At 36.3% G+C, this 27440-nt stretch overlaps 4 protein-coding genes across 12 annotated transcripts; 2 read left to right on the top strand and 2 right to left on the bottom strand.

Annotated features, from left to right (window-relative positions):
• The first annotated feature begins 5328 nt into the window (after window positions 1-5328).
• LOC100854014 (squalene monooxygenase SE2) lies at window positions 5329-10293 on the top strand. The gene is made up of 8 exons (XM_003635298.4): window positions 5329-5730; window positions 6692-6803; window positions 6999-7173; window positions 7732-7900; window positions 8074-8292; window positions 8474-8749; window positions 9178-9456; window positions 9920-10293. The coding sequence occupies exons 1-8, from the start codon at window positions 5497-5499 to the stop codon at window positions 10022-10024; spliced, it is 1569 nt and encodes a 522-aa protein (XP_003635346.3). The 5' UTR covers window positions 5329-5496; the 3' UTR covers window positions 10025-10293.
• Window positions 10294-11453: 1160 nt separating this feature from the next.
• On the bottom strand, window positions 11454-16650 carry LOC100242428 (pentatricopeptide repeat-containing protein At3g49740). 7 transcript variants are annotated; one of them, XM_002263668.5, is made up of 5 exons: window positions 16465-16650; window positions 13112-15662; window positions 12892-13035; window positions 12044-12183; window positions 11454-11827 (listed from the first exon to the last, which is right to left on the bottom strand). In XM_002263668.5, the coding sequence occupies exon 2, from the start codon at window positions 15391-15393 to the stop codon at window positions 13186-13188; it is 2208 nt and encodes a 735-aa protein (XP_002263704.2). In that variant the 5' UTR covers window positions 15394-15662; window positions 16465-16650; the 3' UTR covers window positions 11454-11827; window positions 12044-12183; window positions 12892-13035; window positions 13112-13185. The 7 variants fall into 7 exon arrangements, with proteins under 7 accessions (XP_002263704.2, XP_059594608.1, XP_010647149.1 ...); XM_059738625.1 differs by adding an exon at window positions 15964-16131 and having other exon boundaries at window positions 11454-12183; window positions 12892-15662; XM_010648847.3 differs by having other exon boundaries at window positions 12892-15662.
• Window positions 16651-16908: 258 nt separating this feature from the next.
• On the top strand, window positions 16909-21225 carry LOC100264711 (putative pentatricopeptide repeat-containing protein At5g65820). 3 transcript variants are annotated; one of them, XM_010648852.3, is made up of 3 exons: window positions 16909-19305; window positions 19873-20203; window positions 20853-21225. In XM_010648852.3, exon 1 carries the CDS (start codon window positions 17089-17091, stop codon window positions 19114-19116), a length of 2028 nt encoding a protein of 675 aa, XP_010647154.1. In that variant the 5' UTR covers window positions 16909-17088; the 3' UTR covers window positions 19117-19305; window positions 19873-20203; window positions 20853-21225. The 3 variants fall into 3 exon arrangements, with proteins under 3 accessions (XP_010647154.1, XP_010647155.1, XP_003635394.2); XM_010648853.3 differs by lacking the exon at window positions 19873-20203; XM_003635346.4 differs by having other exon boundaries at window positions 19873-21225.
• Window positions 21226-21871: 646 nt separating this feature from the next.
• LOC100259537 (DUF21 domain-containing protein At2g14520) lies at window positions 21872-25475 on the bottom strand. Its single transcript, XM_002263749.5, has 11 exons — window positions 25125-25475; window positions 24622-24698; window positions 24428-24511; window positions 23898-24011; window positions 23693-23779; window positions 23402-23541; window positions 23212-23299; window positions 22899-22972; window positions 22628-22755; window positions 22281-22543; window positions 21872-22190 (listed from the first exon to the last, which is right to left on the bottom strand). The coding sequence occupies exons 1-11, from the start codon at window positions 25300-25302 to the stop codon at window positions 22146-22148; spliced, it is 1278 nt and encodes a 425-aa protein (XP_002263785.2). The 5' UTR covers window positions 25303-25475; the 3' UTR covers window positions 21872-22145.
• Between the last annotated feature and the right edge of the window lie 1965 nt (window positions 25476-27440).

The following is a 27440-nucleotide window of genomic DNA, read 5'->3' as shown; positions in this document are numbered from 1 at the left end:
TGGAATTGGTCTACCAATATGGTATCATGGTTATTTCCATTCTGAGTTAGTAGAAGAAACAAGCAAAACTACCTTTGGCTTAGAATTATCCCCTTTGCAACAACCCATGTTATGAGTTGGTTCATTTCTGAGATTGGTTCCTGTTATGATATTTTTTATTTTCCTCATTTTTTCTTGCCTTAGAATTATCCCCTTCGAAATTTTTGGTGGTAGTCCACAGCCATCTTTTTTAAATCATACCAAGTGAACATGGAAGAGAACAAGACAGTCTAGAATAGTTCATAATTTTCAATAATAATTATGCACAGAAAGGAAGGACCTAGAAAACTCAACTTGGTCTAGCTTATGGCACAGGAACTGAGTACTCCAATGATCTAAAGGGGACTGCTCATCTAGCATAACTAAAGTGCATACGATCTTTGAATTCTCAGCAGGCAAAGTTAGGTTAGGAAAAAAAAAATAGTAAATTGCACATTAGCATGTAGGGAGGATTGTGTCTTGATCTGGTTTCTTTTGGGTTGGAAAAGGTAACACTGATGATAGGGTTGGTATGTGGAAGTCATCGTGTCTTGATTTGTTCTCTCTTGGATTAGAAAAGATAACATTGATTATATCCATATAATTAATTAATGGCTCTAATACAATGATTTCAATCCATCTTTCTTCATCTTAGAAAGCTTTTCAATTCTGGGTGTTTCCTTTCACCATAATCCAAATTGGTCAGCTTTCGATTTCTTGGCATCGATCCACTTAACCCGACTCTTCTACCCTATTCTCTCCCTCTCTTTCCTCTTTTCTCTTTAGAACTATTCTCTTTTTGGAGATTGGGACAACCACGGGATTACGTACCGATCGAAGATCCAGAAATAACCATAACCACTAAATTTGCGAGTGGACGCCTGGACGGTATGCCTGCTCTTTGCTTTCTTTGGCATGGCACTGGCAGTGCTGGTGCCCATGCCACTTTCCATGTAGATATCCCCTATCTTTTTTTTTTTTTCGTCTTCTTGTATAGCATCTAGTAATAAAGCTTTGTCGTGCTTTATTAAATTAAAAATTAAAAATACTAAACTTTACATACAAAAGCAAAAAAAAAAAAAAAAAAACCTTAAAATTAATGTTTAAAATTATGCATATTTTAAATTTTCTTTAGTAATATTATATGAATAAAGGATCACAAATATTCCTTCTTAAATAGTTCAAAATAATTAGATTATTAAAAAAAAATAATATAATTGAATGATCAATCAAAATATTAAAGTATTGCTTTTTTTTTTTTTATTGTTTAAAATAAAAAATAAAAAAAGTGAACTTATTCAGCCCATTAGATATACTCAAGATTTAATCATGGAATTTGAATCAAATAAAACTTTAAATACACGTTCACACAAGAAAAATTATAAAAGGAAAAAAAATGAGTACATTTTTATTTATTTATTATTTTTACCACGTCATTGACCTAGTCATAGGATGCTAAACAGTCATATATTTAATTTTATAATAATATACTAAAAAAATGATTGAAAATATCTTAAACTAATTTTCCCCAAAATTAGTTTCGACAAAAAGAAGGTCGTCATGATTCACTTAGCATGGAAATGATCATTGCATTAGTTTCCAAAATACTTGTGGTTGCATATGGATTATGGGAGGAGAAAGCATATTCCCTAAAGCTTAAAACCAAGCTAACATGTTCAACTTTGCATCATGTCCTTTAACCTCAATCACCTTACTTTAGTATCTGAATATGACTGAAGGCGACCTTAAAATTGTGTATGAATGACGTGTCATTGTCCAGTCTGTTTCTATTTTCTGTGGCCATAATGGACACGTGGTCCAGAGTTGATGAGATGGATGATTGCGGTGGCTGCTACGGACATGTAACATTGTAACCCCGCCACCTCTAATTCTTATATGTTTTTTTTTTGAGTTTTATTAGATATTATTAAATTTTAAAATATATATACAATTTTTTTTTCTTTTTTCTTTTACCTTTTATTTATTACCTTCCGTATGTAATGAATTTGCAAAAGAAACCGAGAGAGAAGCATTTTCCATTCAAACATGTGGGGGTGCCTGGGTCCAAAGACCCCAAACCCTCCATATCTTATTTTATCTTTCAGACACACATGGACAAAGGAGGGATTCGTTAAAGACAACGCACCCTGTTCAAAACCAAATCCCATCTTCAAACCATGAGTCCAAATGTCCTGTGCTCCATTCCCCTCCAACATCTGACAATGCCCAAATTTCAAAAATTTCAACCTTTTTTTAAAATATTCTACCGTATCAATTTAATATTTATCGAAATTGTAATTTTAGTGGTTAAAAATGTGTCGTTTTTTGGGTCCTTCTTGCTTTCAAAGTTGAAGCCATCTGATCTGTCATGTACCAGTTTGGATCATCTCAAATTTATTGATGGGTCCATGCGTTTTTTATACTGCCAAGTGGGTCGGGTCGGGTCTCTTATGTATGTCTAAAATATAGGGTGTTAGTTTTTTGACTTTTTCGGTTGACTTGAATTTTATTATGTAAACATTTGTTTTTAATTCTACAAAATATTTTGTGTTTGAATAGAAATCACAAGTTCACAACGCTCGCGACTCTTCTTTTGAGAACACAAGGAGACAATCAACTAGTCTCGCAGTCCAGTCCTGATAAGACAAATCAAGACGAAACTATTTCTTTGTTTATAATTTTAGTATTATTTTTGTAGGAGAAATCTCAGCCAATGAGGTACTTCGACACGCGCTTAAATGATATATCAAAATCACTTGGGCCCCACTCCCTTGGACGATCCACATGCTGCCACGTACGTTTCCACATATAGACGTGCGGCCCGTGGGGGTTACGGTTGAATTTGGAGAAAGTTGTTCGTGTATTTTGGTCGGAAAAAATATGTAATTTTATAAGTTTATAAGCTGAGCTGTCTTCTAGTTCAGGCGAAAGGAATGGGTTGTATCATAATCAAATCAAATAGCGTCCCCACAAAGGAGATGATTAAAGGCTAAAAAAATCCTACAAGTTTAAAAAGGTATTAGCCTAAAGCCAACTCAGCAGGCAGAGGCAATCGAGTGAATGAGTCAGCCAAACCAAATGTTACATGCCCGAGTCTACACCACGCTGACCCACCACCGGCACCGACTGGAACGTCGTTGCCACTGGGCTGGACTTTTCTCAATAGTACAGTAATTTAAAACAGTTATGCTTAAATTATTGTAGTAGAAGAAGTTATTACAAATATACGGTAGTTTTTACCACATAGGAGAGAGGAGAGAGAGTGAGAGAGAGGAAAGAGGAGATAGGAGAGAGGAGAGAGGGTGAACGGATAAATTTTTAAAAAAAAGGGAATCGTCTCTTGAAGACACGAGTTCCATGAAAAAAAAATATATAGGAAACTCGTCTCTTCAAGAGACGAGTTCCCATTAAAAAATATATATATATTTTTAAAAAATTCACAAATTAAAAAAAAAACAATTTGGAACTAAAGGGAACTCGTCTCTTGAAGAGATGAGTTCCCATGGGAAAAAAAATATTTTTTTTTAAAAATATATTTTTTATTTAAAAAAAATCCCAAATTAAATAAATAAATAAAAAATTTCCTAATGGGAACTCGTCTCTTCAAGAGATGAGTTCCCATGGGAAAATTTTTTTTTTAAATATATTTTTTATTTTAAAAAAATCCCAAATTAAAAAAAAAAAAAAAAAACAATTCCAAAGGGAACTCGTCTCTTGAAGAGACGAGTTTCCATGTAAAAAAAAAAATATTTTTAAAAAAAATATATATATTAAAAAAAAAAAATCAATTCCTCAAGGTAACTCGTCTCTTCAAGAGACAAGTTCCCATGTAAAAAAAATATATTTTTTTTTAAATATATTTTTTATTTAAAAAAAATCTCAAATTAAAATAAAATAAAATAAAATTTCCTAAACGAGTTACCTTGGGAATTTTTTTTTTAAATATATTTTTTATTTAAAAAAATCCCAAATTAAAAAAAAAAAAAAAAAAAAAAAAAAAAAACCAATTCCTAAAGGGAACTCGTCTCTTCAAGAGATGAATTCCTTGGGAATTTTTTTTTTTATTTATAAAAATCCCAAATTAAAAAAAAAAAAAATTATTTTTTTTATTTTTTATAATTTGGGATTTGTTTTAAATAAAAAAATATATTTAAAAAAAAATATTTTTTTTTTCCCATGAAACTCGTCTCTTCAAGAGATGAGTTACTTTGAAGAATTGTTTTTTTTTTTTTTTTTTTAATTTGGGATTTGTTTTAAATAAAAAATATATTTTTTTCCCATGGAACTCGTCTCTTCAAGAGACGAGTTCCTTTAGGAATTTTTTTTTTTTTTTTAATTTGGGATTTTTTTTAAATAAAAAATATATTTAAAAAAAAAAAAAAATTTCCCATGGGAACTCGTCTCTTCAAGAGACGAGTTCCCTTTAGGAAATTTTTATTTTTATTTATTTTTTAAATTTGGGATTTTTTTTTAAATAAAAAATATATTTAAAAAAAAATATATTTTTTTCCCCAAGAGACGAGTTCCCTATAGGAAATTTTTTTTTTTTTTTTTTAATTTGGGATTTTTTTAAATAAAAAATATATTTTAAAAAAAAAATATTTTTTTTCCCATGGGAACTCGTCTCTTGAAGAGACGAGTTCCCTTTAGGAAATTTTTTTTTTTTGGGATTTTTTTTAAACAAAAAATATATTTAAAAAAAAAAAAAATTTCCAAAGACGAGTTCCCTTTAGGAAATTTTTTTTTTTAATATATATATTTTTTTTAAAAAAATATTTTTTTTACATGGGAACTCGTCTATTGAAGAGACGAGTTCCCTTTAAGAATTTTTTTTTTTTTTTTTAACTTGGGATTTTTTTTAAATAAAAAATATATTTAAAGAAAAAAAAAAATTTCCCAAAGAGACGAGTTCCCTTTAGGAAATTTTTTTTTTATTTAATTTGGGATTTTTTTAAAATAAAAAATATATTTAAAAAAAAAATATTTTTTTCCCTGGGAACTCGTCTTTCCCTTGTCTTTTTTCATGGAACTCGTCTCTTGAAGAGACAAGTTCCCTTGAGTAAATGAGAATTTTTAAAAAAATATATATATATTTTTTTCATGGAACTCGTCTCTTCGAGAGACAGTTTCCTTTTTTAATATCCGTTCACCCTCTCTCCTATCTCCTCTTTCCTATCTCCTCTCTCCTCTCTCACCCTCTCTCCTCTCTCCTCTCTCCTATGTGGCAAAAACTACCATATATTTGTAATAACTTCTTCTACTACAATAATTTAAGCATAACTTTTTTAAATTACTGTACTATTGAGAAAAGTCCCCGTTGGCCAGAGCCCATGTCACCACCCCATTCTTTTCTATAAATTGCCACGCTCTCTCCTCCTCACCCACACCAGAAACACCACAGCTCCACAGAGAAACGTTGTCGTTTCGACGCACTGCTCGATCTCGTCTTCAGCCCCACATTCCCACAGGCGCTTGAAGATGTTCCACCCCTACATTCTCGGAGCTTTCTTTGCTTCTGTGTTGGGGTTTCTCCTTTACGCTTTACGTGATAAAGAGAGGAAAGACAACCGCCACCGCCACCATCGTGCAGATGGGCTTGTTACGAGTAGCTCCGAAATCGGGCAATGTCGCCAGGATGACGGCTTCGGCACCGATATAATCATTGTCGGCGCCGGAGTTGCCGGTTCGGCCCTCGCCCACACTCTCGGCAAGGTGACTTTTTGTCCCTTTGGTTCTGTTTGCTTCGCTAGAGGTTTTATATCATTTTATTTTATTTTTCCTTAATGGGGATTTGATTGTGTTTGGTCACACATGAAATTCATTTTGCCCTCTCGAGAAAATGAAGATTTCCAAGAAAATGTTCCTCTGAATTTTCTTCTTCTTTGATTTCTTTTGATATTGATCATGGTTGATGGGGCTCTGCGACCTTTTTTCTGTTCCTTGGATGTCCATTTCCACTTTCTTCATGATTTCAAGGTGCTTCATTCACGTGTTATTGGTTTGAGAAATTTCTGCCAATTTAGAAAGCGTGTGATGATGGAACTTGGGGAATCTTGTGACGCCTTCAATGGGTCTTCTTCTGGTGGATATAATAAGAGTTTATGCAGTTACAATGACAAGGTTTTCGGCTGTTCCATTGTTTCATGAGGTTGGAATTACGTGATGAAGTCTTCAAATTATCAGCTAACCTGTTTGATTCCAAAACAATTGGGGTTAAGGCTAGAGTGGTGATCATGAAATTTGACGAAAATATTAGAATTAGCAATGAATTATGTTAACCTAACTAGTGGGGAGTGCTCTAATGTTTTAGCATGGAATGAATTATGTTAACCTCTAAACCATGGGTCAGCTTCCAATTTACTTGCCCTTTTCCTGGAAATGGAAGATGCAAATGGCCATCAGTCTTTTGATAAAAGGCAGCATTTAAACTGGGAGAAGTGATAATTTAGGTGTAGGTGGGTTGAAGGTGATATCTGACCAATCTGTGTTAAATTTTCTTAAATTCTTCCTACTCCATTACTCCCAATTTCATGCTTCGCGCTTAAAAACATATGTCATCAATTTCAAAGGGCATAAACTTGTGCTGTGTTACTATATTTTGGTTATTTTCATCTTTTACTTTAGTGCTGCAAATGTTGTCAACTCCAGTCTTACATTTTACTGCTGATATCAGGATGGAAGGCGAGTTCACATAATTGAAAGAGACTTGACGGAGCCTGACAGAATTGTTGGTGAATTGCTGCAGCCAGGGGGGTACCTGAAACTAATTGAATTGGGCCTTGAGGGTAAGCATGAAAGTTAGCATGCATCTTTTTGCTTATACTAGCCTTTTAGGAGGATACAATTTGGGACTATTGAAGAAATTGGTTCTGACAAACTTCTGAGTGGTCAATTTAACATTGGGTTATTGAATTTTCTGGCTTCTTTTCTCTGAGAATTGTTTTAGCTGTGAAATATAAACATATGTGCTTGGGCTGCAGATTGTGTGGAGGAAATTGATGCTCAGCGGGTACTTGGATATGCTCTTTTCAAGGATGGGAAAAATACAAGACTCTCTTACCCATTGGAAAAGTTTCATTCAGATGTGGCGGGAAGGAGCTTCCACAATGGTCGTTTCATACAGAGGATGAGAGAAAAAGCTGCTTCTCTTTCCAAGTATTCTTTCTTGCCCATTTTTGTGTATAATTTTTCTTTTTTTTTGTTTTGGTATATGTAATTCTCCATATGATTTGAAGTAATAATGGTATCATCGTAAATTACACAAGTGGTAAGCCTGCATGTTTTTTAAACTTGGCTAGATCAGACCAGAAAAACTGCAGTCAGTTCTCTGATTCAGATTCCAATTTTTTACATTTTTGTTTTGGAGAATTGGAATTTTCTTTGTTTTGGAGAATTAGTTTGCTTCTAGTTCAAGATCTGCAAATATGTAAGTACTCGTATTATTTTAACCTGACTGCCACCCTTAAATCTGGAAATGCTTGCTGAGATCTACTAGTATTCTGTTGATTTATTTGTTGGAAGGTGGTTTAAATATGAACAGCATATTAATATCCAATTACACTACTGTTTATTGCTTTCCTTGTGCATAGCTTCTGGTTAAGTTGAATATTATTCCCGTGGATGTTCCATATTACCATGTGTTATCTTTAAGTATAGTTTATTGTTCAGTTTTTTATCATCTTGCCAACATGTTACGTTCAATTTTCCGTCCAGTGTACGTATGGAGCAAGGAACAGTAACATCACTCCTTGAAGAAAATGGGACTATTAAGGGGGTTCAATACAAAACGAAGGCTGGTCAAGAACTTAAAGCATATGCACCACTTACAATTGTGTGTGATGGTTGCTTCTCAAATTTGCGTCGCTCTCTTTGTAACCCTAAGGTGAAGTGCTCTCTTAACCTTCTTAATACTTTCCTTGGTTGGTTACTTAAATATTCTTTTGTGAAATGACCATTGGTGATACTTTCTACATTTTCATCTCATCCTCTGAATCTGGCACACAGTTCAATTTTTTCCCATGAAACAAACTTATTCATTTTTTAAACTTTTTACAGGTAGATGTGCCCTCCTGTTTTGTTGGTTTGGTCCTGGAGAACTGTCAGCTTCCCTTTGCAAATCACGGACATGTTATTTTAGCAGATCCTTCACCCATCTTGTTTTATCCAATTAGTAGTACTGAGGTCCGTTGCTTGGTTGATGTTCCTGGACAAAAGTTACCTTCTATTGCCAATGGTGAAATGGCCAACCATTTGAAAACCAGGGTGGCTCCCCAGGTATCTTTTGCTTTTTAATACATGATTTTAAATTGTCAAAATATGATGCTTTCATGGTTGCTTTGGTGGTTTTCCCTTTAGTTATTAACTTTGTTTTCTCATCTGCAATCTTTCACTTTGACTTCAACAAGAACATGTAACTACTCATACATCAGACTAATCAATTGGTTGTCCATTTCAGCTTCCACCTCAACTTTATGATGCCTTTATCTCAGCAATTGATCAAGGAAAGATAAGGACCATGCCCAATAGAAGCATGCCAGCTGATCCTTATCCTACACCTGGAGCCTTATTAATGGGTGATGCCTTCAATATGCGCCATCCTTTAACTGGCGGAGGAATGACCGTGGCACTATCTGATATTGTTGTACTACGAGATCTTCTTAAGCCGCTGTCCAACCTGAATGATGCGGTTTCATTGAGCAAATATCTTGAATCCTTCTACACCTTGAGGAAGGTAAGCTGTATCTACATGCTGCTGGTATGTTGTGACATTGTAACTGAAGAGGGAGTGAAACTTTGTTTTGGGGGTTATAATTTGATTCAAATAAGTTGTACACAATCTTCTGAATCAACTTTATGTGAGGCAGAGTAAAGGTCTAGTTTAAATACTGAGCATTTAAGGATTAGACAAACATTGCTTGATTATAAAGATTCAGATTGACATTGGAACAATGCTCATCATAAGAAAATGGAGTTGTTGGTAGGAGCACTAAAATAGTGAAAGCAGGAGTGTTAAAAGTTCTGAATCCTAAACCCCCAACACCAATTCCCCTGGCACTACACTAGATTACAAGCACACTCCAGGGCACACCTGCTACAGTGCTGCCAATCAAATTACTAAAATTCAAAATGCTCACTTTGTGTGTTTTTTTTTTTTTGCAGCCGGTGGCATCTACCATTAATACTCTGGCAGGTGCCCTTTATAAGGTGTTTTGTGCTTCCCCTGATCAAGCAAGGAAGGAAATGCGAGAGGCTTGTTTTGACTACTTGAGTCTCGGAGGTGTTTGTTCAGCAGGTCCAGTGGCTTTACTCTCTGGTCTGAATCCTCGCCCTTTGAGCCTAGTTGTCCACTTTTTCGCTGTGGCTATATATGGTGTTGGTCGCCTGTTGCTACCATTTCCTTCACTCAAACGCTTGTGGATTGGAGCCAGATTGATTTCGGTAATGTATATCCTTTGTAGTTGACAGAGTATACACCTATTGGGAGTAATGCTGATGATCTTGATTTTCTTTCCATGCCTTTATTTACCTTTATCGCCGTGGATTTTTGGGCATCCAAAAAGTTTGTTGCTTACTCATGGTTGTAGTGCTAAATATACTCTGTTATTATATCACAAAAATTATTTTATAAATATATAAAAGATCAAAACTGGGTGAAGCCTAATATACAAGGATCGTTAATAGGAGAAAAGAAAGGTCTGAATATGCTAATTTTTATAGTTGCAGAGATTGTCTGGTTTGCATTTATTTATATATTTATTTTTGTGTACTTCCCTGTATTAGAATTCAAAAATTGCTAGGACCTTTTTGTTCCCTTACAAATAAGGAAAATAACTCTAAATCCCTACCATATAGTGAACAGAAAGAGATTCCTTCTTATTAACAAACTCTTCACCTTTTCCAGGCTGCATCGAGTATAATCTTCCCCATCATAAAGGCAGAAGGAGTGAGGCAAATGTTCTTCCCCGTAACCATGCCAGCATACTACAGAGCTCCTCCTGCTAAATGAGATAAAAACCAAATGGCATGCTCAAAGTCGAAGTAGCTTTAGTTTGTTGTTTGGTCTTCATGTTGTCTCGACAAAGTAGCTTGTATCTATGACTATGCTCCCATGTAGACTTGGGATGCCAAATGTTTCCTTCAATGACCGTTGTGCAAGAGATGACTGTAAACGGGTTATTCAAATGTATAAATGAGCAACCACTTAGAATCCAGGAGTATGTGTTCTGCTGACTTTTCCAAATATAATTCAATGAAATCCTCCCCATTCTGCGTGTATATTAAATGGGTGTTGATAGTTTGCTTGTGTAAATGGATGCCTCTACAAATTGAGAATGATGGGTGCCAATGGAGCCAACATTTTGGTAGATCTTGAGTGCCGTTCCGGATTCTTAAACTGAATTTCCTTCATCTGAAGTTCTCAATTGGCCCATGCGGGCTAACTTCCTGATCAGATCATAATGGTTAATGACCAGTGGCAGTTTCTCTGGTCCACCCGTGAAAATCATGGCCTTCTCTCACTATTTTTTTTATTTTTTATTTTATAAAAATGGCATCAGTAGGATTTTTACCAGTTTTAGTACATCTTTTTCTTTTCCTCTTCTATTGGGCAAACAACACTAGGGTAAGGGGATAGAGGGCTTGACCAGATTCTTACCGGGATCGGTTGGAAGTCAGGTTGCTAATTGCTTTCCAGCTTAGAGGTCAAGTTGAAAAATAGGAAAAGGTTTGGAATAATTTCCCTGGTCTAATATGAGTTTTGAGGCACTAAAATATTTTGTGGGACTTCAAAAATTTACCATGCTCCCACATTCAAATTCAAGGATGACTGGGGTAATTAACAAGAGGGCATGGGTCTTGTGGCGGTGATAAGGGTAGCAAGGGTTATATGGATTTTATTGCCTACTTAACAATATTTTGCAAAACGATTTTCAAAAATAAATTTTAATAATAACTTTTAAAAATAGTTTTTAATTATTTTAAAAAACAAAATCCTACTAGAAAACTCAAATATAAATAATAATTTTCTATAAAGATATTATGCCTCTATATATAATGCAAAAAATCATAAATATTTTCTATATGTTCAATTTTTTTAATATTATGCCTTTATATATAATGATTTTTTTTAATATCTTCTATATTTATAATTTTTCCCTCAAATTACTCGAAAAGACATTGAAAAGTAAAAACATTTTTAATTTATTATATATATATAAAATTTGTTTTCAACAAAAAAAAAAAAAAATCTCAAAAGTCTATTTTCATGTATTTATTAAGTTAGAAAACTATTTTTAACATCCATTAAAGCCTATATCTAAAGATCATTCTTGAAATTGAGAGGCAGTCATGTTTCCATCACATCAACATGGGAAATGCACATTTAAATCAATCAGTTACAAAGATATATAATTAATCTCAACCATGAAGAGAACAGCTTAATCAATAAAAAACTATTTTTTATAATTATTTTATTGTGTACAAATTATCCTTTTTTTATTTATTTTTTATACAAAGGATTTTGTATTTATTAAAAGGATTTCTCATCCTTCTTCACATTTATTTTTCTTTGAATAGTTGTCTCTAATAAAAAAATAATAATAATTATAATGGTGGGCAAGAAAGAATGCTAGGGAAAGAGTTGCAACTTTTCTTTCATTCTATGTGCAATGTCATCATGGGAGCTCCTCGCAATCACTAGAAGTACGAAGAAAGACGCATGCTAAATTCCCTGCATACCTTCAAGCCCAATTCAAAAAGTTTTGAGACCAAATGGCACCGTAAGGTCTGTCATTTTCACTCTCTGTCCATCCTGCAACAGTCAGCAGAAAATAAGCTGTGGTTCACAGCCACTGAAGTAAGGGGAAAAAAAAAGCTTTAAACACTATGAGGACGAGTTTCTGGCCTCCTGAAACTGATTACTGTTTCATAGAGTAGAAGCATGGAGTTAGGTGAAGTAAGACTAACTGAAATTTAGAGTCTGTGGACTTTGTATTAAGAATAGAATACAAACGGCTCTAGACTTAACTGAAATTCAAGGTCTTCAGTAAATTGATCAAATACCTCCCCCAGTTTGTGCCTGCTCATTTGGCCTTGCCACAGCTTATCCTATTTCAGTTAGGTGGTTAAAGGCCTGATTCCTGCGGCTGTCATGGCCATCTTCCACTCCTGAAAGAACGCAAATAAAACCGCTAGTTGGTTACAGGTTAACTAGATGTAATTTACTACATGCTTTCACATTAGAGTTAGCAGAGACCAAGATACAAGGTTAACAAAGTTAACAACTTAAAATATTAACTTGGGTATATGTTAACCTTGAACCTTGGCCCCTGCTAACTCTAATATTCTTGCCAATTATGTGATCATCATCCACCCAAATCATTTTGGGATTAATTAGTGCTTTAACACCTTAGTGAATTCCATAGCCCACAACACCTAAATGTCTAAAATCACCTACACACCCACCTCTTACAAACTGACAAATGTGAAGGCTTTAATTTCATGCGATAGTGAAACCAACCAAGCACCCTTTCATGGTAAATGCATAAACAAGCTCTTATCATATAGGCCAAAGAAAAAAAAAGGCCAAAGACACCACAGGATTCCCAAAATTCCACAATCATGTGTTTTATATGGAGCAAACTCAAAACAGGACCGGATTCACTAAGAAAAGACCCTAGAATCTTGAAGAAAATCAACATTCATAAAAAGAAAAATACCAGAGAGCCTGTGTCAAAAGAAATCAAAGAAGATGATGATTGAAAGGCAGATTTTACGAGGAAATTTCCAGTGTAAAGATTCAAATTTAGAGAAGAAAATATGAAAGAAAAACTTTTCCTGTCAAAACAAAGAGAACCAGAAGGAAGAAAAAGTCACCTTGCTGAAAATGAAGCCAAGGGTGAAACATGATGACAGTGCCAATAATGATGATGTCCATGCCACGACATCAACTAGCCAGAATTGTCCGATGATGGATCTCTTAACAAATTTATGTCTCTGGCAGTGGTGATGGTTCTTCTTCTGTTTGTCAAGAAAAATGTAAAGAAGAAACAAACCCTAACAGAGAATGAAAGGAAGTTCCAAGAGCATTACTCACCAGATACCCAGCTTATATCTTGGAAAAGACTGAGATGCCTTCTCATTCTCACTTAGTAATTGCTCTAGAAGGTCTTATGACCCAATCCAACTGCATCCAGGTTGCTTCGCCACCCTGGTTTTCTGCATCAAGTCCCTTGTGTTAGCGGCTTCTTCCCATTGACCTGCAGCCGCATAAATATTTGACAAAAGCACATATACTGCTGGATCATTTTGTTCAATTTCAAGGAGAAACCCAGCAACAATCCTTCCAAGCCTTAAATTACCATGAGCTGCACAAGCACTGAACAATGTCCACCAGATACTGGAAACTATTTTCAGATGCTTACTGTTTATCAGTCTTTCTGCCTCTTCAAGATATCCAGCTCGACCAAGAAGGTCAACAATACAAGAAAGATGATCTGCTCCAGGCTCAAAACCGTAATCATTTACCATGGAGTTGAAAATCCTAGTTCCATCATCAACTAAGCCTGCATGACTACAAGCTGAAAGAACTGCTGTGAAGGTAGCCTGATCTGGTTTCACTCCACCTGAATCTTGCATTGCCTTGAAAAAATGGACAGCTTCTTTTCCTTTCCCATGCTGTGCATAAGCAGAGATCATGGCATTCCAAGAGACTATGTCTCTTCCATTCATCACATTAAAAATCCTCAATGACCAATCTAAATCCCCACATTTTGCATACATTGTAATGAGAGCATTTCCCAAAGATGTAACTGAAAAAACCCCAGATCTAAGGATATAGCCATGAATCTGTTTTCCATGTCTCAAGGCTGAAATGCTAGCACAAATGCTCAAAACAATGCTGAGAGTGTATGCATTGGGTTTGAGTGTGGACATCAACAACTCATAAAACTGCTCTAAGCCCTGCAATGTAAATCCATTAAACAGGAACCCAGAAATTATTGTATTCCAGGAGATCAAATTAGGGGAAGACATGTTATTGAATACTTGATAGGCCTGCTCTATTTGACCGTGCTTAGAGAAAGCAGAAACAAGTGCATTGGAAACTTCTATTTTTGAGTTCAACCCATTTTTTGATACAAGGGCTTGAAACATCTTCACAATCTCTAAGGACTCTGAGCTCGCTAACAGACTTCCAATAGTGAACTCATCTGGTTCTATCCCTGCTCTTTGCATTTGCAGGAAAGCCAAGATTGCCAATCTATAGAAATTCCCCTGAGCATAGTTCATAATAATGATATTCCATGAGATGAGATCCTTCTCTTCCAGTCTGTCAAAAACCATGTGAACAGCATGTAAATTCCCACAACTGGAGTACATGGTCATTGCCGCGTTACTTACAGGAGTACAAGCTTCAAAACCCATCTTGATGGCTTGTGCATGTACTTGATGGCTAACTCTTGCAGATGAACATGAGCTCATAACACTAACAAAAGTCAGTTCAGTGGGTCTGAGACAAGCTTCTTGCATTTCTTTAAACATTATCAGGGCTTCCTCATCTCTTCCCACGCTTGCTAGGCCACCTATCATCACATTAAAAGTAATATCATCATGTACTGTGGATTCTGCTTCTTCAAATACCTCATATGCATCTGCAACTTTTCCAGAGTTGAAATACATTGTAAGCAGAGCATTAATAACAGAAGCTCTAACCAAAAACCCAGTTTTGATGACCAGTGTATGCACCTCCCTTCCAAAATCCAGCAACTCCAGAGAACACAAGCTGAGAACACTAGCAAAAGTATACTTGTCATGTCTAACACCCAATTGGTGCATTTCCCGAAACAAGTTCAAAGCAATCTCTGTATGCTTATTCTCTGCACATCCTGTGATTATTGCATTCCACACTACAGGGATCATCCGGGGTGTTTGATTGAATAAGTGGCAAGCATAACCAATTTGCCCTAACTTGGTACAAGCTGACAACAGAGTTGTCCATGAGTATACATCTGGATTTTCAATTTCATTGAATACCCGTTGCACAGAAACTAAGTCTTTTGATTTTGCATAGAAGGAAAGGAGAGTATTTCCAACATGTGTATAGGCTTTGAGACCTGTTTGGATGGAATAGGCATGAAGCTGATTACCAGATGCAGCGTAGCGAAGATTGGCACATGCAGTCAGGGTGCTAGAGAGGGTAAAATGGTCTGGTTTGAGATAGTTGGAAGAGTGAATTTGGACAAATAACTGGACAGAGGCTGAGTTATGGTGTGAGCGAGTCAACTCTGCAAGTAGCTGGTTGATTTTAATGAGTTGTTCAGCAGCGTTTTTAGTTGTCTTTACAATATTTATGTATTCCATGTAACATGGGAGTTTCATCTGTCATTCTGTCATTGCAATTTCCAGAATGACAGGGCTCACAGAAACTTCAGCAAGATTTCATCCATTTGCTAATAGTATTGGTTAATGTAACAGGACTTTATATAGCATTACCAAAAACCGTGTGGAAAGCAGGCATCCTCTAGGTAATATACCATTGAAATGCCATGATCTCTCCTGCGACGAGGCCATCTGAGCAGGTCTTGCATAGTGCTCCACATCAAGATAAAAACCAAGCACATCATTGTTTACCTTTCATCTCTAGTGCCCTGAAATTGCAAGTTAAGAGAATAAGAACTAAACTGCTTATTTAATGACAAATTCTTTCATATCCAATGGCAAACTTGAAAAAATAATTGTGTCTATAACAAGATAACAAACAAACAGAAACCCAATATCAATAACATCCAACCTTGACAGAACCAAGAGACAGTAGTACATGAAGATTTAGTCTTGTTATGCCTCTAGGTTTCAGTGTTTCGCTAGAAAACTTTAGAGAAAGAAAAGCTAGTGAATATGGCATAATGATGCCAATTCATGAGGCACCAAGAATTGAATGTATTCACGTACCCCAGCCAGCATTCTTCCTCTGGTGTGAACTGAGAAATGAAACCACCACCCACTCCAATCGTTTTTTTTTTTTCAACTGTGTTCAATAAACACAAATATTTTTCCTAATCAATATCCATGGTCAACCTACGTCGCTTGCAGCCTTTCAAAGAATGGCCATCGCTGAACCTTGAGATAAGATTAATTGACAGTAATTGAAACCCAATAGACAAGATTAGAGGACGATAAATTAGGGCACGAAAAGAAAAAGGAGTAAAATAAGAGCATCTCAAATTCCATACAAGTTATCAAGTCTGCAAGTTTTTTGTTACTCCAAGAAAAAGAAATAATAATTCATCCCCGGAGACCAAACCCATGATTTAAGTTCAAAATACCACAAAACGAATTTTGAAATGAAGACAGAAAATAAAGAATGAAACCCAAAAAATGGACAAAGAGTTTTTATTTTACAAAAAGAAATAGGAAAAATGCAGAAGAAGGAGGAGAAGGAGAAGATATTACCTTTCCTTAACGGGTTGGAGATCGTCGGCGCATCTGATCTCAGCTCTGAGTCGTCTCCTCGGTGGCATGTAATCTCACTGCGGACTGTGGAATGCTTGTTCCTGCTTCTTGCGCGCCTCTCCCTCCGGCCTTCTAGAAATTTAAAAATAAATAATAAATAAATAAGAACATGTTTCAAGGTATTTATAACTTTTCTAATAATAATTTTTTTTAAATATTATAAATATTAGAAATTTTTCTTAAAATCATTATAAACATATTTTAAATTAAAAAAGTGTTTGAAAAATATATGAAATTAATTTTTTTTTTTTTTTGAAGAATATCAACAAATTTGAAATTTTAATAAAACAAATAAGCGAATTTAATAGTTAATATACTAAAATTAGTTTTAAAAAGGATATTAATGGAATAATTGGGCCAAGATAAACTAATAAATAAACAGAGACAGCCCTTCGCCCTCGTCTGTTCCTTCAACATTTCTCTTCCCTTTTGCTGTGTACTGGGAGCTTGTCCCTGAAAGACTGAAAACGCAGCGTTTGATTCCCTAATCGCCGTGATTTTTCCTTCCTCCAAGGAAATGCAAGAAAGGAAGTTGACTTGAGTGGTAGAAATAACACGAGGAAAATGCAGAGGTTATCTTCAAGAACAGCTGCTTTCTGCTACAAAACCCCTATTTTTTCATTTTCCTCCAAACTAAACACTCCCTTCCACCTGATCTGCATTGAAACATATGTTTCAGGTCCTCACAACCTCGACCCCCATCTCAAACCCACTCATTCTCAAATGGGTTATTCCCAAAACACAGATCAAGTCCATCCAAATCACAGACTCTCGAATTTTGGTGATAAAAACTGCACAATCAGTGAAAGAAGAGGAGGATTTGGACTTGTACGCCTGGAAAGCAATCGAGAAAACTGTACTTATGATCAGAATTATGATGAATTTTCAGCTGATGTCGAAAAGGTCTATAGAATTCTAAGGAAATTCCACTCTAGGGTTCCAAAACTGGAACTGGCTTTGCAAGAATCCGGCGTCGCCGTGAGGTCGGGGTTAACCGAACGGGTTTTGAATCGCTGTGGCGATGCCGGAAATTTGGGTTATAGGTTCTTCGTGTGGGCATCAAAGCAACCGGGCTATAGACATAGTTATGAAGTGTACAAAGCAATGATCAAGATTTTGGGGAAAATGAGGCAATTTGGCGCTGTTTGGGCATTAATTGAGGAAATGAGGCGGGAAAATCCCCAGTTTGTATCGCCCTATGTGTTTGTTGTGTTGATGAGGAGATTTGCGTCCGCAAGAATGGTAAAAAAGGCAATTGAAGTCTTGGATGAGATGCCAAAGTATGGTTGTGAACCTGACGAGCATGTTTTTGGGTGTTTGTTGGATGCATTATGCAAGAATGGGAGTGTTAAGGAAGCTGCTTCATTGTTTGAGGATATGAGAATTCGTTTTACGCCAACTCTTAAGCATTTTACTTCATTGCTGTACGGGTGGTGTAGGGAAGGGAAGCTTATGGAGGCAAAATATGTATTAGTACAGATCAGGGAAGCGGGTTTTGAACCAGACATTGTGGTTTATAACAATCTGCTTACTGGGTATGCTGCAGCTGGGAAAATGGTGGATGCTTATGATCTTTTGAAAGAGATGAGGAGGAAGGAATGTGAGCCAAATGTGATGTCATTTACGACTTTGATTCAGGCCCTCTGTGCAAAGAAAAAAATGGAGGAGGCAATGAGGGTTTTCTTTGAGATGCAGAGTTGTGGCTGCCCAGCGGATGCTGTGACATACACTACCTTGATAAGTGGATTTTGCAAGTGGGGAAAGATTAGTAAGGGTTATGAGCTTTTGGATAATATGATACAACAAGGCCATATCCCTAATCCAATGACTTATTTGCATATCATGGCAGCCCATGAGAAAAAGGAAGAGTTGGAAGAGTGCATAGAACTCATGGAGGAGATGAGAAAAATTGGTTGCACTCCTGATCTCAATATTTACAACATAGTGATCCGGTTGGCATGCAAGCTGGGTGAGATTAAAGAAGGCGTTCGAGTTTGGAATGAAATGGAAGCAACTGGACTGAGTCCGGGCCTTGACACCTTTGTCATTATGATTCATGGATTCCTCAGCCAACGTTGTCTGGTTGAAGCTTGTGAATTCTTCAAAGAAATGGTTGGGAGAGGTCTTCTGTCTGCTCCTCAATATGGCACCTTGAAGGAGCTATTGAATTCTTTATTAAGAGCTGAGAAGCTTGAAATGAGTAAAGATGTTTGGAGTTGCATCATGACAAAAGGATGTGATCTCAATGTGTATGCATGGACAATCTGGATTCATGCACTTTTCTCAAATGGGCATGTGAAAGAGGCTTGTTCATACTGTTTGGACATGATGGATGCAGGGGTAATGCCACAGCCTGACACTTTTGCCAAGCTCATGAGGGGTCTGAGGAAACTGTATAACAGACAAATTGCTGCTGAGATCACAGAAAAAGTGAGGAAGATGGCTGCAGAGAGAGAAATGACCTTCAAGATGTATAAAAGGCGAGGTGAGAGGAACTTGAAAGAAAAAATTAAGGAGGCAAAGGATGGGAGGAAGAGGAGGGCTCGCAGACGCCGGTGGGGTGGGGGGCATGGTAGAGCTAACATTTTGTAGTTTGAATGGGAGGGATTCTGTGAAGTAAAGAAAGTTTCAACTGCAGATTGCATGAAGGGGACTGATGCCCAGCTTATACTTGGACATACAATTTTCATGGCTGGGAAAACACAGAGTCTTTTATCCCATGGAAATCTTTCATTCAGATGTGTTTGGGATGAACATCATGATACATACCTTATTGAGAAGGTGAGGGAAAAAGCTGCTTCTCCTATCTAGTATCTTTCCTGTCCACTTTTACACTGGTTTGTTTTTGTTTAATTTGGTGCTTTAGAAAATAAGACACTTCTTTACAATTCATGAATGTAGCCTCAGCCAGGATTGGAAACTTTGCAAAATTAGTCCCAAACTCAGCTGTCAGGCCTTCAAATCATGTTGGAAAATCTTATTGATAAGACCCCAAAGGCTTCAGTTAATCATCCGAGCAACGGCTGGTCTTCTAAGCATTTTTATAATGTTATTTGAATATATGGAACAGAATTTTACTTTAAAACTGTACAAATATTTTGCCATTTTGCATTCAAAAATGTCATGTGATTACATTGTTGCTACCCCGTTAAAAAAGGTTTTGTAGGATTTTCATAGACCTTTTCTTTTAAATATTCAAGTGATGCAGGACAAATTTCTATGACACAATCTAAATCAGATATTGCTTTGGTTTTCTCAATTCAGATGATTTCATGATCACTTACTACTTATCCATTTGGCACTAGCTTTTTCCAGTTGTTCACATATTTCCATTACATTGAAATTCAGGAAATCTCTGCTCATGGATTTGGACAAATGAATGTTTTAGTGGGAGGACATTTTGGTTAATGCTCAAGCTTCATCTATCTATTATGACAAGTACTTTGCACAAATATCTCAGGTTCTCCTCCTAGTGTGCACACCTAAAAATCAAAAGGAAGTGCTTATGGAATATAAACCATCAATACACTAATTAGTAACAACTAACAACTTAATTTGTGTATAAAGAAGTTAACTACTTGTAATTGCCAAGCAAAGAGAATTTGTGCAAGAAGGATTAGGTCCTGTGAAGATACTCTATTTGCATGATTCCTTTTGCAGTTGCTTGTGCCATCCCAAGGTGAGGTTGCTCTCCCAATTTGTCAAATATTAACACAGTACCTATGATCAATGATCAAATTAGTGTTATTTTTGTATCAAGTTATTTATGATTATGTGGTGTTCACCCGAAGCATCCTTTTTTGCTGTCGATTAGGTATACATATACCCTTATGATTTGTTGTTGTTCCCGGTACCACTTTTCTTGTGCAAATTATGGACATATTGTTTAGCAGGTTGTTTGTCCATTTTGCCTTATCCAGTAAGTTGACTTGTACATAAACAAAAGACATCTTCTATTTTTAAGATAGCTGACTGTTCAAAAACTGTCATGGATGGTTGGTTGTCCAACTTTCATTGGGATTTTTGAACAAAAGTGTATAGGAAATGTGCATAGAAGTTACAGCCTTTATTTTAGTTATCTCATCATTGTTCTCTCTTATATGCTTGGAGAAGTACATCTATGGTGCCTACAAATGAATGGCTTTAAATGGATAAAATAGTTATCTGACCTATTCATTTTTATGTTTTTCCTTTTGGTTCTGTTGGTTTTCCATACTTGTTTCTGGAGCAAACACTTAAAAGAAAAAAATGCTCTAGTGTGGTGAGAGAATTTGTGTATGATTCTCTGCAAACAGGAGAATAACTCAGAAAGTGCTTCTCTTTTCCAGGGTGCGTTGGGTCTAATTTTCCCCATCTTAAAGGCATAAGATAGGAAATCTTCCTGTAACTGTCCCAGCATATCATAGAGTTCCTTATGTTGATTGATTTGCTGAAAAGTCACAAAAATAAAAAGGAGAAAGGAGCTATCAATTTTTCGCTGTCAAGATGAACTAGTCTCTGTCCACAACCACTTTCCCTTGCCAAAAGTGAAAGGGAGGCTTTATGACTATTGCTTATGTGAAGAGACCATATGGAATTTATTCTATTCTTTTGGGTGGTTCAGATGGATTCAAGTGTATCAATAGCATTTCTACTTGTTGCTGGAATGTTTTTCTCTGTGTTTGTTGGAATATAAATCTAGAATAAGAAATTTCTCGTTCACTGTGTTATTTTCAGCAGTATTGTGTCCATAGGGTATAATGCATGAAATAGATTAATGTACAGCTATGAGCCTATGACATATTATGGAAAATAACTTAAACAAAAGAGAATCAAGGAATCTTCTTGGCAGCTGAGTATCGATTCCTTTCCTCTTCAGCACAGAGAGTAGCCAAGATTCTTTGTACTTGTACTTTTACTCGATGCCAACCTAGATTATGTTTCTCAATGTGGAAACTATGCTAAATTTTCACATACCTTGCTTCTCAGGGATCCTCAAGATTGCATCAGTATTTTTGTGTTTGGTGATGACGATATTAAATAGGAACGCCTAGACCGAAAATTGTTTTTTTAAGAAATCTGTTTTAAAAATAAATTATTTTGGAAAGTAAATTTGTTGTGTTTTCATTTGTTTTTTATAAAATGTTCTAAGCAATAATCAGAAATATGAAGAATAATTTTAAAACTTTTGTATTTTGTATATGTGTATAGTAATAAGTCCAAAAAACTGTTTTTCATATTTGATTCCTCAAACAAAATTTTGCTTTTGAAAATAATTAAACAATGTTTCTAAAAACTATTTTCAAAAATTGTTTTTGTGAAATGAAAGCTGCAGCTGAGGAAGAAGAGCAATCCTACTCATAGACACTTTGCTTAACTTGCATAGTAAAACTTATTTTTATTTTATTTTATTATTCTTCCTCTTTATTCTCCAATACATAAATCAGTTACATAAAGCAACCTGAGAATAACTACTTTTTTTCCCTCAGAAAATAATTCATGGTCATCAGTACAATTTCAAATCTCTTTACTGGCCCACCTGCTGAATTCCCGGCTCTTGGATAAGGAGTGGATTTTTCTTTCCCGTCCAGAGTAATAGTCTTCGTACTATTGTAGTGTGCTTGGCAACAGAAAAAACGAAACTATGAGCTTTCATGGCGATGATCTGTCTCATCAAAGATCTCCTCCTACATTAACGAAATCAATTGAAGATAAGTGATAAGCATATTGAAGGAATGCTAAAAGAATGAAGCACAACTAAGTTTTGTTCTCCATACTTGTAAGATTTCTTCAATGACATCTTCCATTGTTATTATGCCAATAGCTTCTCCTTCACTGAGCTTTGGAAGGGGAGTGTCATCAATATTCAGAACTTCAGGGTGCAAGCCCTTTCCCCACTTCTTGCTCTTTGAGGTTCCTCTCTCTGAATTATCTGTGTCGTCAGTGTTACTTCTACACTTCTTGAGTGTTCTCTTGGTCCTCAACATTTTCTCTTGGGGATAATGCTTGTCCCCATAAATGTCCACCCTCACATCTTTCACTGCATCCATGTTCTATTTAAATAAAGGAGGAGAAGAGCTCCCAGGGAAGCATATATATTACTCTGGAGAGAATTGGTGCTTACCATCAGTTGGGAGTTCACTGCCGGAATGCTCCACTGTGTGACTGTTCTGTCCTACAACAACAGCCATATGGCTGTGACCTTTCTGAAACTCATTTAGTATGTCATATAAAGGCATAGTCTCCAAGACTCTAGCAGAAAACCCATTATACAAACATCAGTCCTTTGATTTTATATTGTGCAGTAATGTTTATTTTCCTCAACAGAACAGGTGTTGATGCATGGCAAGTGTAAATCTCATTTTATTTTCAGTGCTGGAATTTCCACCAAATACCTTGGGATCCGACGAATAGTGACATTCTTTACAGACACTTCATCTTCTGGATGGATGCTCAATAAGTTCTTCACCTGCAATTTAAGACAACTATAATGGGAAAAATCATAACACCAAGAAGTAGAACAGAGGATCTAAGATTGTGTCACATGAAGCAGATTCAGAAGAAAATATATGAACTAAAGCTGCTCTTGTTGTATAGATGGAAAAAGAGGCTGGCAACACATTTGTTAAACGAAATGAAATATTTAGAAAGATCAAGTCAGTATAACGAATTAGTGAGTGAAATGAGGAACAGATCAACAAGAAATACCAGAATAAGTCCAATTATATTTCTTTCTTGCTCAGAATAAACTGGAACCCTGCTATGTCCTTTCTCCAAGATTAGCCTCATCAAATCTCTGCATATTACAGATTACCATTGTTTGATGCATCCCACTATCACAATATGAGAAATGCAACATAACTAGTCATGTTCACTTGCCCCAATATTTACATTATACCTGTCAAGTTTGGCGTTAATATCAACTGAAAAGGTTTCAGATATAGGAGTCATTGCATCCCTGGCTGTTTTCTCAGTGAGTTCAAGTGCTCCAGTGATGATCGTTGTCTCATCTCGTGTAAGTTCTCCTCCTTTTCCAGCCTGCATATCAGTCAATAGAAAGGATATGACCATCATTAGGTGTAATATATATAGTTTGAATTGAATAACCACAATATTATAGAAAATGATTTTGCGATAACTGACCAATAAATGGTCCCTGCAGAAGGAACTCTTTGATGAAAACACATACCTCATTTCCATGAAAATCAACTAGTGTTTTCAACTCAGCTCGACGAAAAAGAGCTTCATGTCCTTTCCCCAACAATCTGTCTAGTAGCTGGTAAAAGCTATCTATAATCAGAATTTAATTTGGGAAAATATACCTGTTTGGAATAGAACTATATTGGTCAAGTTCAAAACTACATAGGAACGGTATGTGATCCAGTTAACATCACCTTGCTTATTGGATATGCGACAGGAAAACAAATCCAAACGAGAATTCGAACAAATGGAGCCACTGCTGCACCAATTGCCAAACCATGTTGAGAACAAACTGCTTGTGGTATAATCTGTACATAGAAGTGCATATAACAATTAGAGCACATTAAAATAGAGAAATCAGCTTCATGATTACCCAAAAAAATTGCAGTTACTCAAGGAAACTTGAGAAAAATGGAGAAGCCAAACTTAAATAGCAGTGCCCCATTGGTACAATTCCATTGTCATGAATAGGCTCATCACTGCAGAATGGTTGTCTTCTTTACGGGTCATTGAATGAAATCTTAAAACTTATTCTATAATTGTTATTTATGGTGATGATCCATTTTCTTCAACTGCCAGATTATGAATGACAGAAACAGAATAGAGGAGCTCCAAGGCAAAGAACATTCAACCAATGTGGCACAAACAGAATGCAACCCTTTTGTCTTGAATTCAAAATTATGTATGTTTGTTACTGTTTATTACACCTAAAAAAAAAACTGACCTCACCGAAGAGTAGTATCAAGGTTACAGAAATAAGGATAGCTCCCCAGGTAGAAACCAGGCTATCGAGAAAAATTGGAAGTGTCTGAAAGAGAAAAAACAAGAAGTAAAATTTAGGACATCAAGTACCTTTTTCTTGCATATATAATATGTCAACAAAACAACTTGTTTACGAAATCCATAAGTATTACTTACCTCCATGGCAGCAGCATTGCAGATTAGAAGGGTACAGAGCAATAAATGTTGTCTTCTCACAACTGGAAGGATTTTCACTGCCATGATAAAGTAATATAGATTATCTTTTCTTCCTAGTAGTGATTCCAGCACTACTTTTATGTTCTTTGATGCCTTTCACGTTACCTTTAATTTAGTATTAAACTAATCATTTTCTATATCAGTAAGTGAATCTTGTCATGGGAATGAGAGGTCATGAAATTATGTTTATTGAGGACCTGCCCCAAAAGAAATGCAAAATGAACTAACTGACACATCTCTCGAGCTTGTTGAGATAGAGCATCTAGAGACAAGCCCAAAAGCATATATGCATTAATTCAATTACCCAAAACATATGCTTCCCTGGAGAAACATTGTCATGCTGATTCAGATGTGTGAAAAACAATGAAGACAATGCAGAGCATTTGGCATGAGAACTCCAATATGACATAAACTAAGAATGCAGAACAAGAATGAGCAATTACGAGCATGTTTCCGATCACTGGGTGTTCCAGACTTAGCAAGAACTTCAAGATCAACCAGGCTCATGGACATGAGGCCCAACGTGAGTCCAGACATCAATCCAGCAAACAACACTAGCAAAGCTATTATCGATATGTGAAGAAAGAACCCTGTTCCACAGCATCGGTATTCTACTGCCATTCAAATAATTGAAGCCCTTCTTTCTTCTTCTTCTTTTTCTTCTTTGCAGCACTGCTTTTATTTCATCAAATAGGCTAGGACAGACAGCAAACAGGGATGGGCAAGAAAGTCAATAATTGGAACTTGCTGGAGAAGGCCAGAATGAAATCTGATTCCAATCTGCTTTCACTTTTTTCTATGTATTGGGCATCTTTTCGGACTCAGAAAGGGAAAGCCAGAGGGAGATTGAAGCTGTGTCAACAGTGTTGGTTTGTCAGTTGGATTGATGGAGCAACTTCAGTGTCACACTCAGACGTGACTCATGAGAGAATTGTGGACCCCGCATTTCGACTGGCTCGAATGCGTTTCCCACTCGATGGCGAAACTCGATTTTTATTTGAAAAATGATTTTTTATTGATTATTTGAAAATGACTTGGAGTCGCCACTTATTTTTGTTTTATTTTTAAAGGGTAAACAAAATAAGAAAGAAAAACCCTAAGTGTGACTCCTTATTTTGGAAAAGGCGGTCTGTGAAAATCGGATCGGGTTCGGGGGTCAGGTTACTTATTGGGAAGGTACGGTAAAGACCGTAGCACCCCTCTAAGTCCCTAAAGTCGGGTCTCTACTAATAGAATGAAGCTGACATGACAATCAATGAGAAAAATCAATGAATATCAACATGATTACACACCGAGAATCAAAACATGCATGAGAGATGGACAAAATGAGAGAAAATGCGTACCTTAGCAGCAAACAACAACGCGCTATCATGAAAATGAGATTAGTACAAAACAATTATCACAAGATATAGCATATATGTCACTAAACTGAATACAAAATCATCAATAGCACATGTGTCATCTCACTCAATTTTATTTTAAAGAAAATTTATTTGATGTTGGGTCCCCACCAAAGCCCAATTCATTTTTGCATGAATTAATTTCATAAATTCCATTATTCGGAATTATGGGATTAAATCCTTGCTTATTTAAAAACCTTTTAAAAATAGAGAAAATGTGAAAATTGTTCTCCATGAAGAAAAATGGCGCCAAAATTTTATTGGAAAATAAATTTTTGGAACCTAAAAAAAAACTAAGGATGAAAAATGGAAGAATTAAAATCTGAAAATTTATTTGAAAAATGATATTTAAAACAAAACATTTCCAAGCGGCGCGTGTCCTAGAGGGGGGCGTGCCAAAAAGGTGGCCATGCATAGAGGGCTTTTTCCTGTAACTTCTCTTTCTAGGGCAGCAGCAGGTGTCACATGCGTGAGAAGATACCCATAATTTTCTTCCTTGGCCTGTCAATTATCCCAGCTGCTATTTGACCATTATCTGACGATGCCGAGATGTCCACATCAGCATCCGAGATCCTCTCTACAAATCCTAAGAACCAATCTTGTGACTCCATTCGCAACATTTCACCCAAATCAATGGCCTCGTCAAAACCAGTTCTTCTGATCCACTCTGTTGGAGGCAGGGGCCTTAGTTTCTGGTTTGCAGTGGGCCCATCCTCTAGTCTGCGTGAAGTTCCTGGTGCAGCAAGCTTAGAACCAACTGTCTGGCGAGGCTTGGCTTGTGTCTTTGCTGAGGCATTCTTAATAGAGTTCTCAAGGACTAACATGGGTTGATTTCCAGCTAGAGTCTTCTGGCTTTGAGCTGGAGCCAGCCCCCAAAGTGGAACAAACACTGGCAGTAGCTACCACGCTGCCCTATCAGCTGGAATCATCACCCGAGCCGCATGTTTGGGTTCCCAAGGAGGCAACTGCGTTGTAAAACATAACATCAAGTTTTCCATCCCGGAATGATTCACTACGGGCTGCATACATCTTCTAAAAGAGATCCTTATGGAGTCCTTCAAATCCGCATTACTCGAGTGTTGAGGAGAGTAGAAATTCCTCGTTGAAGCAAAGCTAGCAGACCCTGCATCCTTTACAATCTGCTGGCCAGAATCTGGTCATACTTTTCTGAAGCTGTTTCATCATCTTTTGGATCAATGAGCATGTTAAGGGTGACTATATCAAAGGGCGCTTCGATTTTCCAACTTTGATATTCTGACTGTGAGCAAGATGACTGTCTTGGTCCGCATCCTTGGCTAAAAGGTCTCAACAAGATTTCAATCGATCAATGGGATGATTTAGTGTGAGAACTCCAATTCT

Source organism: Vitis vinifera, chromosome 7, assembly GCF_030704535.1.
Source record: "Vitis vinifera cultivar Pinot Noir 40024 chromosome 7, ASM3070453v1".
NCBI classification, from domain to species: domain Eukaryota; kingdom Viridiplantae; phylum Streptophyta; class Magnoliopsida; order Vitales; family Vitaceae; genus Vitis; species Vitis vinifera.
Note: the sequence above shows the minus strand (reverse complement) of the source record. Positions and strands in the feature narration are given on the sequence as shown.

Excerpts from the sequence above, each read along its gene's own strand:
- LOC100854014 (XM_003635298.4), top strand. The coding sequence starts at position 5,497 with ATGTTCCACCCCTACATTCTCGGAGCTTTCTTTGCTTCTGTGTTGGGG. Across the intron at positions 8,293-8,473 it reads AAACCAGGGTGGCTCCCCAG|CTTCCACCTCAACTTTATGA; the intron begins GTATCTTTTGCT and ends TGTCCATTTCAG. Across the intron at positions 8,750-9,177 it reads CCTTCTACACCTTGAGGAAG|CCGGTGGCATCTACCATTAA; the intron begins GTAAGCTGTATC and ends TTTTTTTTGCAG.
- LOC100242428 (XM_059738625.1), bottom strand. The coding sequence starts at position 15,393 with ATGAAACTCCCATGTTACATGGAATACATAAATATTGTAAAGACAACT.
- LOC100264711 (XM_010648853.3), top strand. The coding sequence starts at position 17,089 with ATGCAGAGGTTATCTTCAAGAACAGCTGCTTTCTGCTACAAAACCCCT.
- LOC100259537 (XM_002263749.5), bottom strand. The coding sequence starts at position 25,302 with ATGGCAGTAGAATACCGATGCTGTGGAACAGGGTTCTTTCTTCACATA. Across the intron at positions 24,699-25,124 it reads CAGTGATCGGAAACATGCTC|TGAAAATCCTTCCAGTTGTG; the intron begins GTAATTGCTCAT and ends TTATCATGGCAG. Across the intron at positions 23,780-23,897 it reads TCGCATATCCAATAAGCAAG|CTACTAGACAGATTGTTGGG; the intron begins GTGATGTTAACT and ends AGCTTTTACCAG.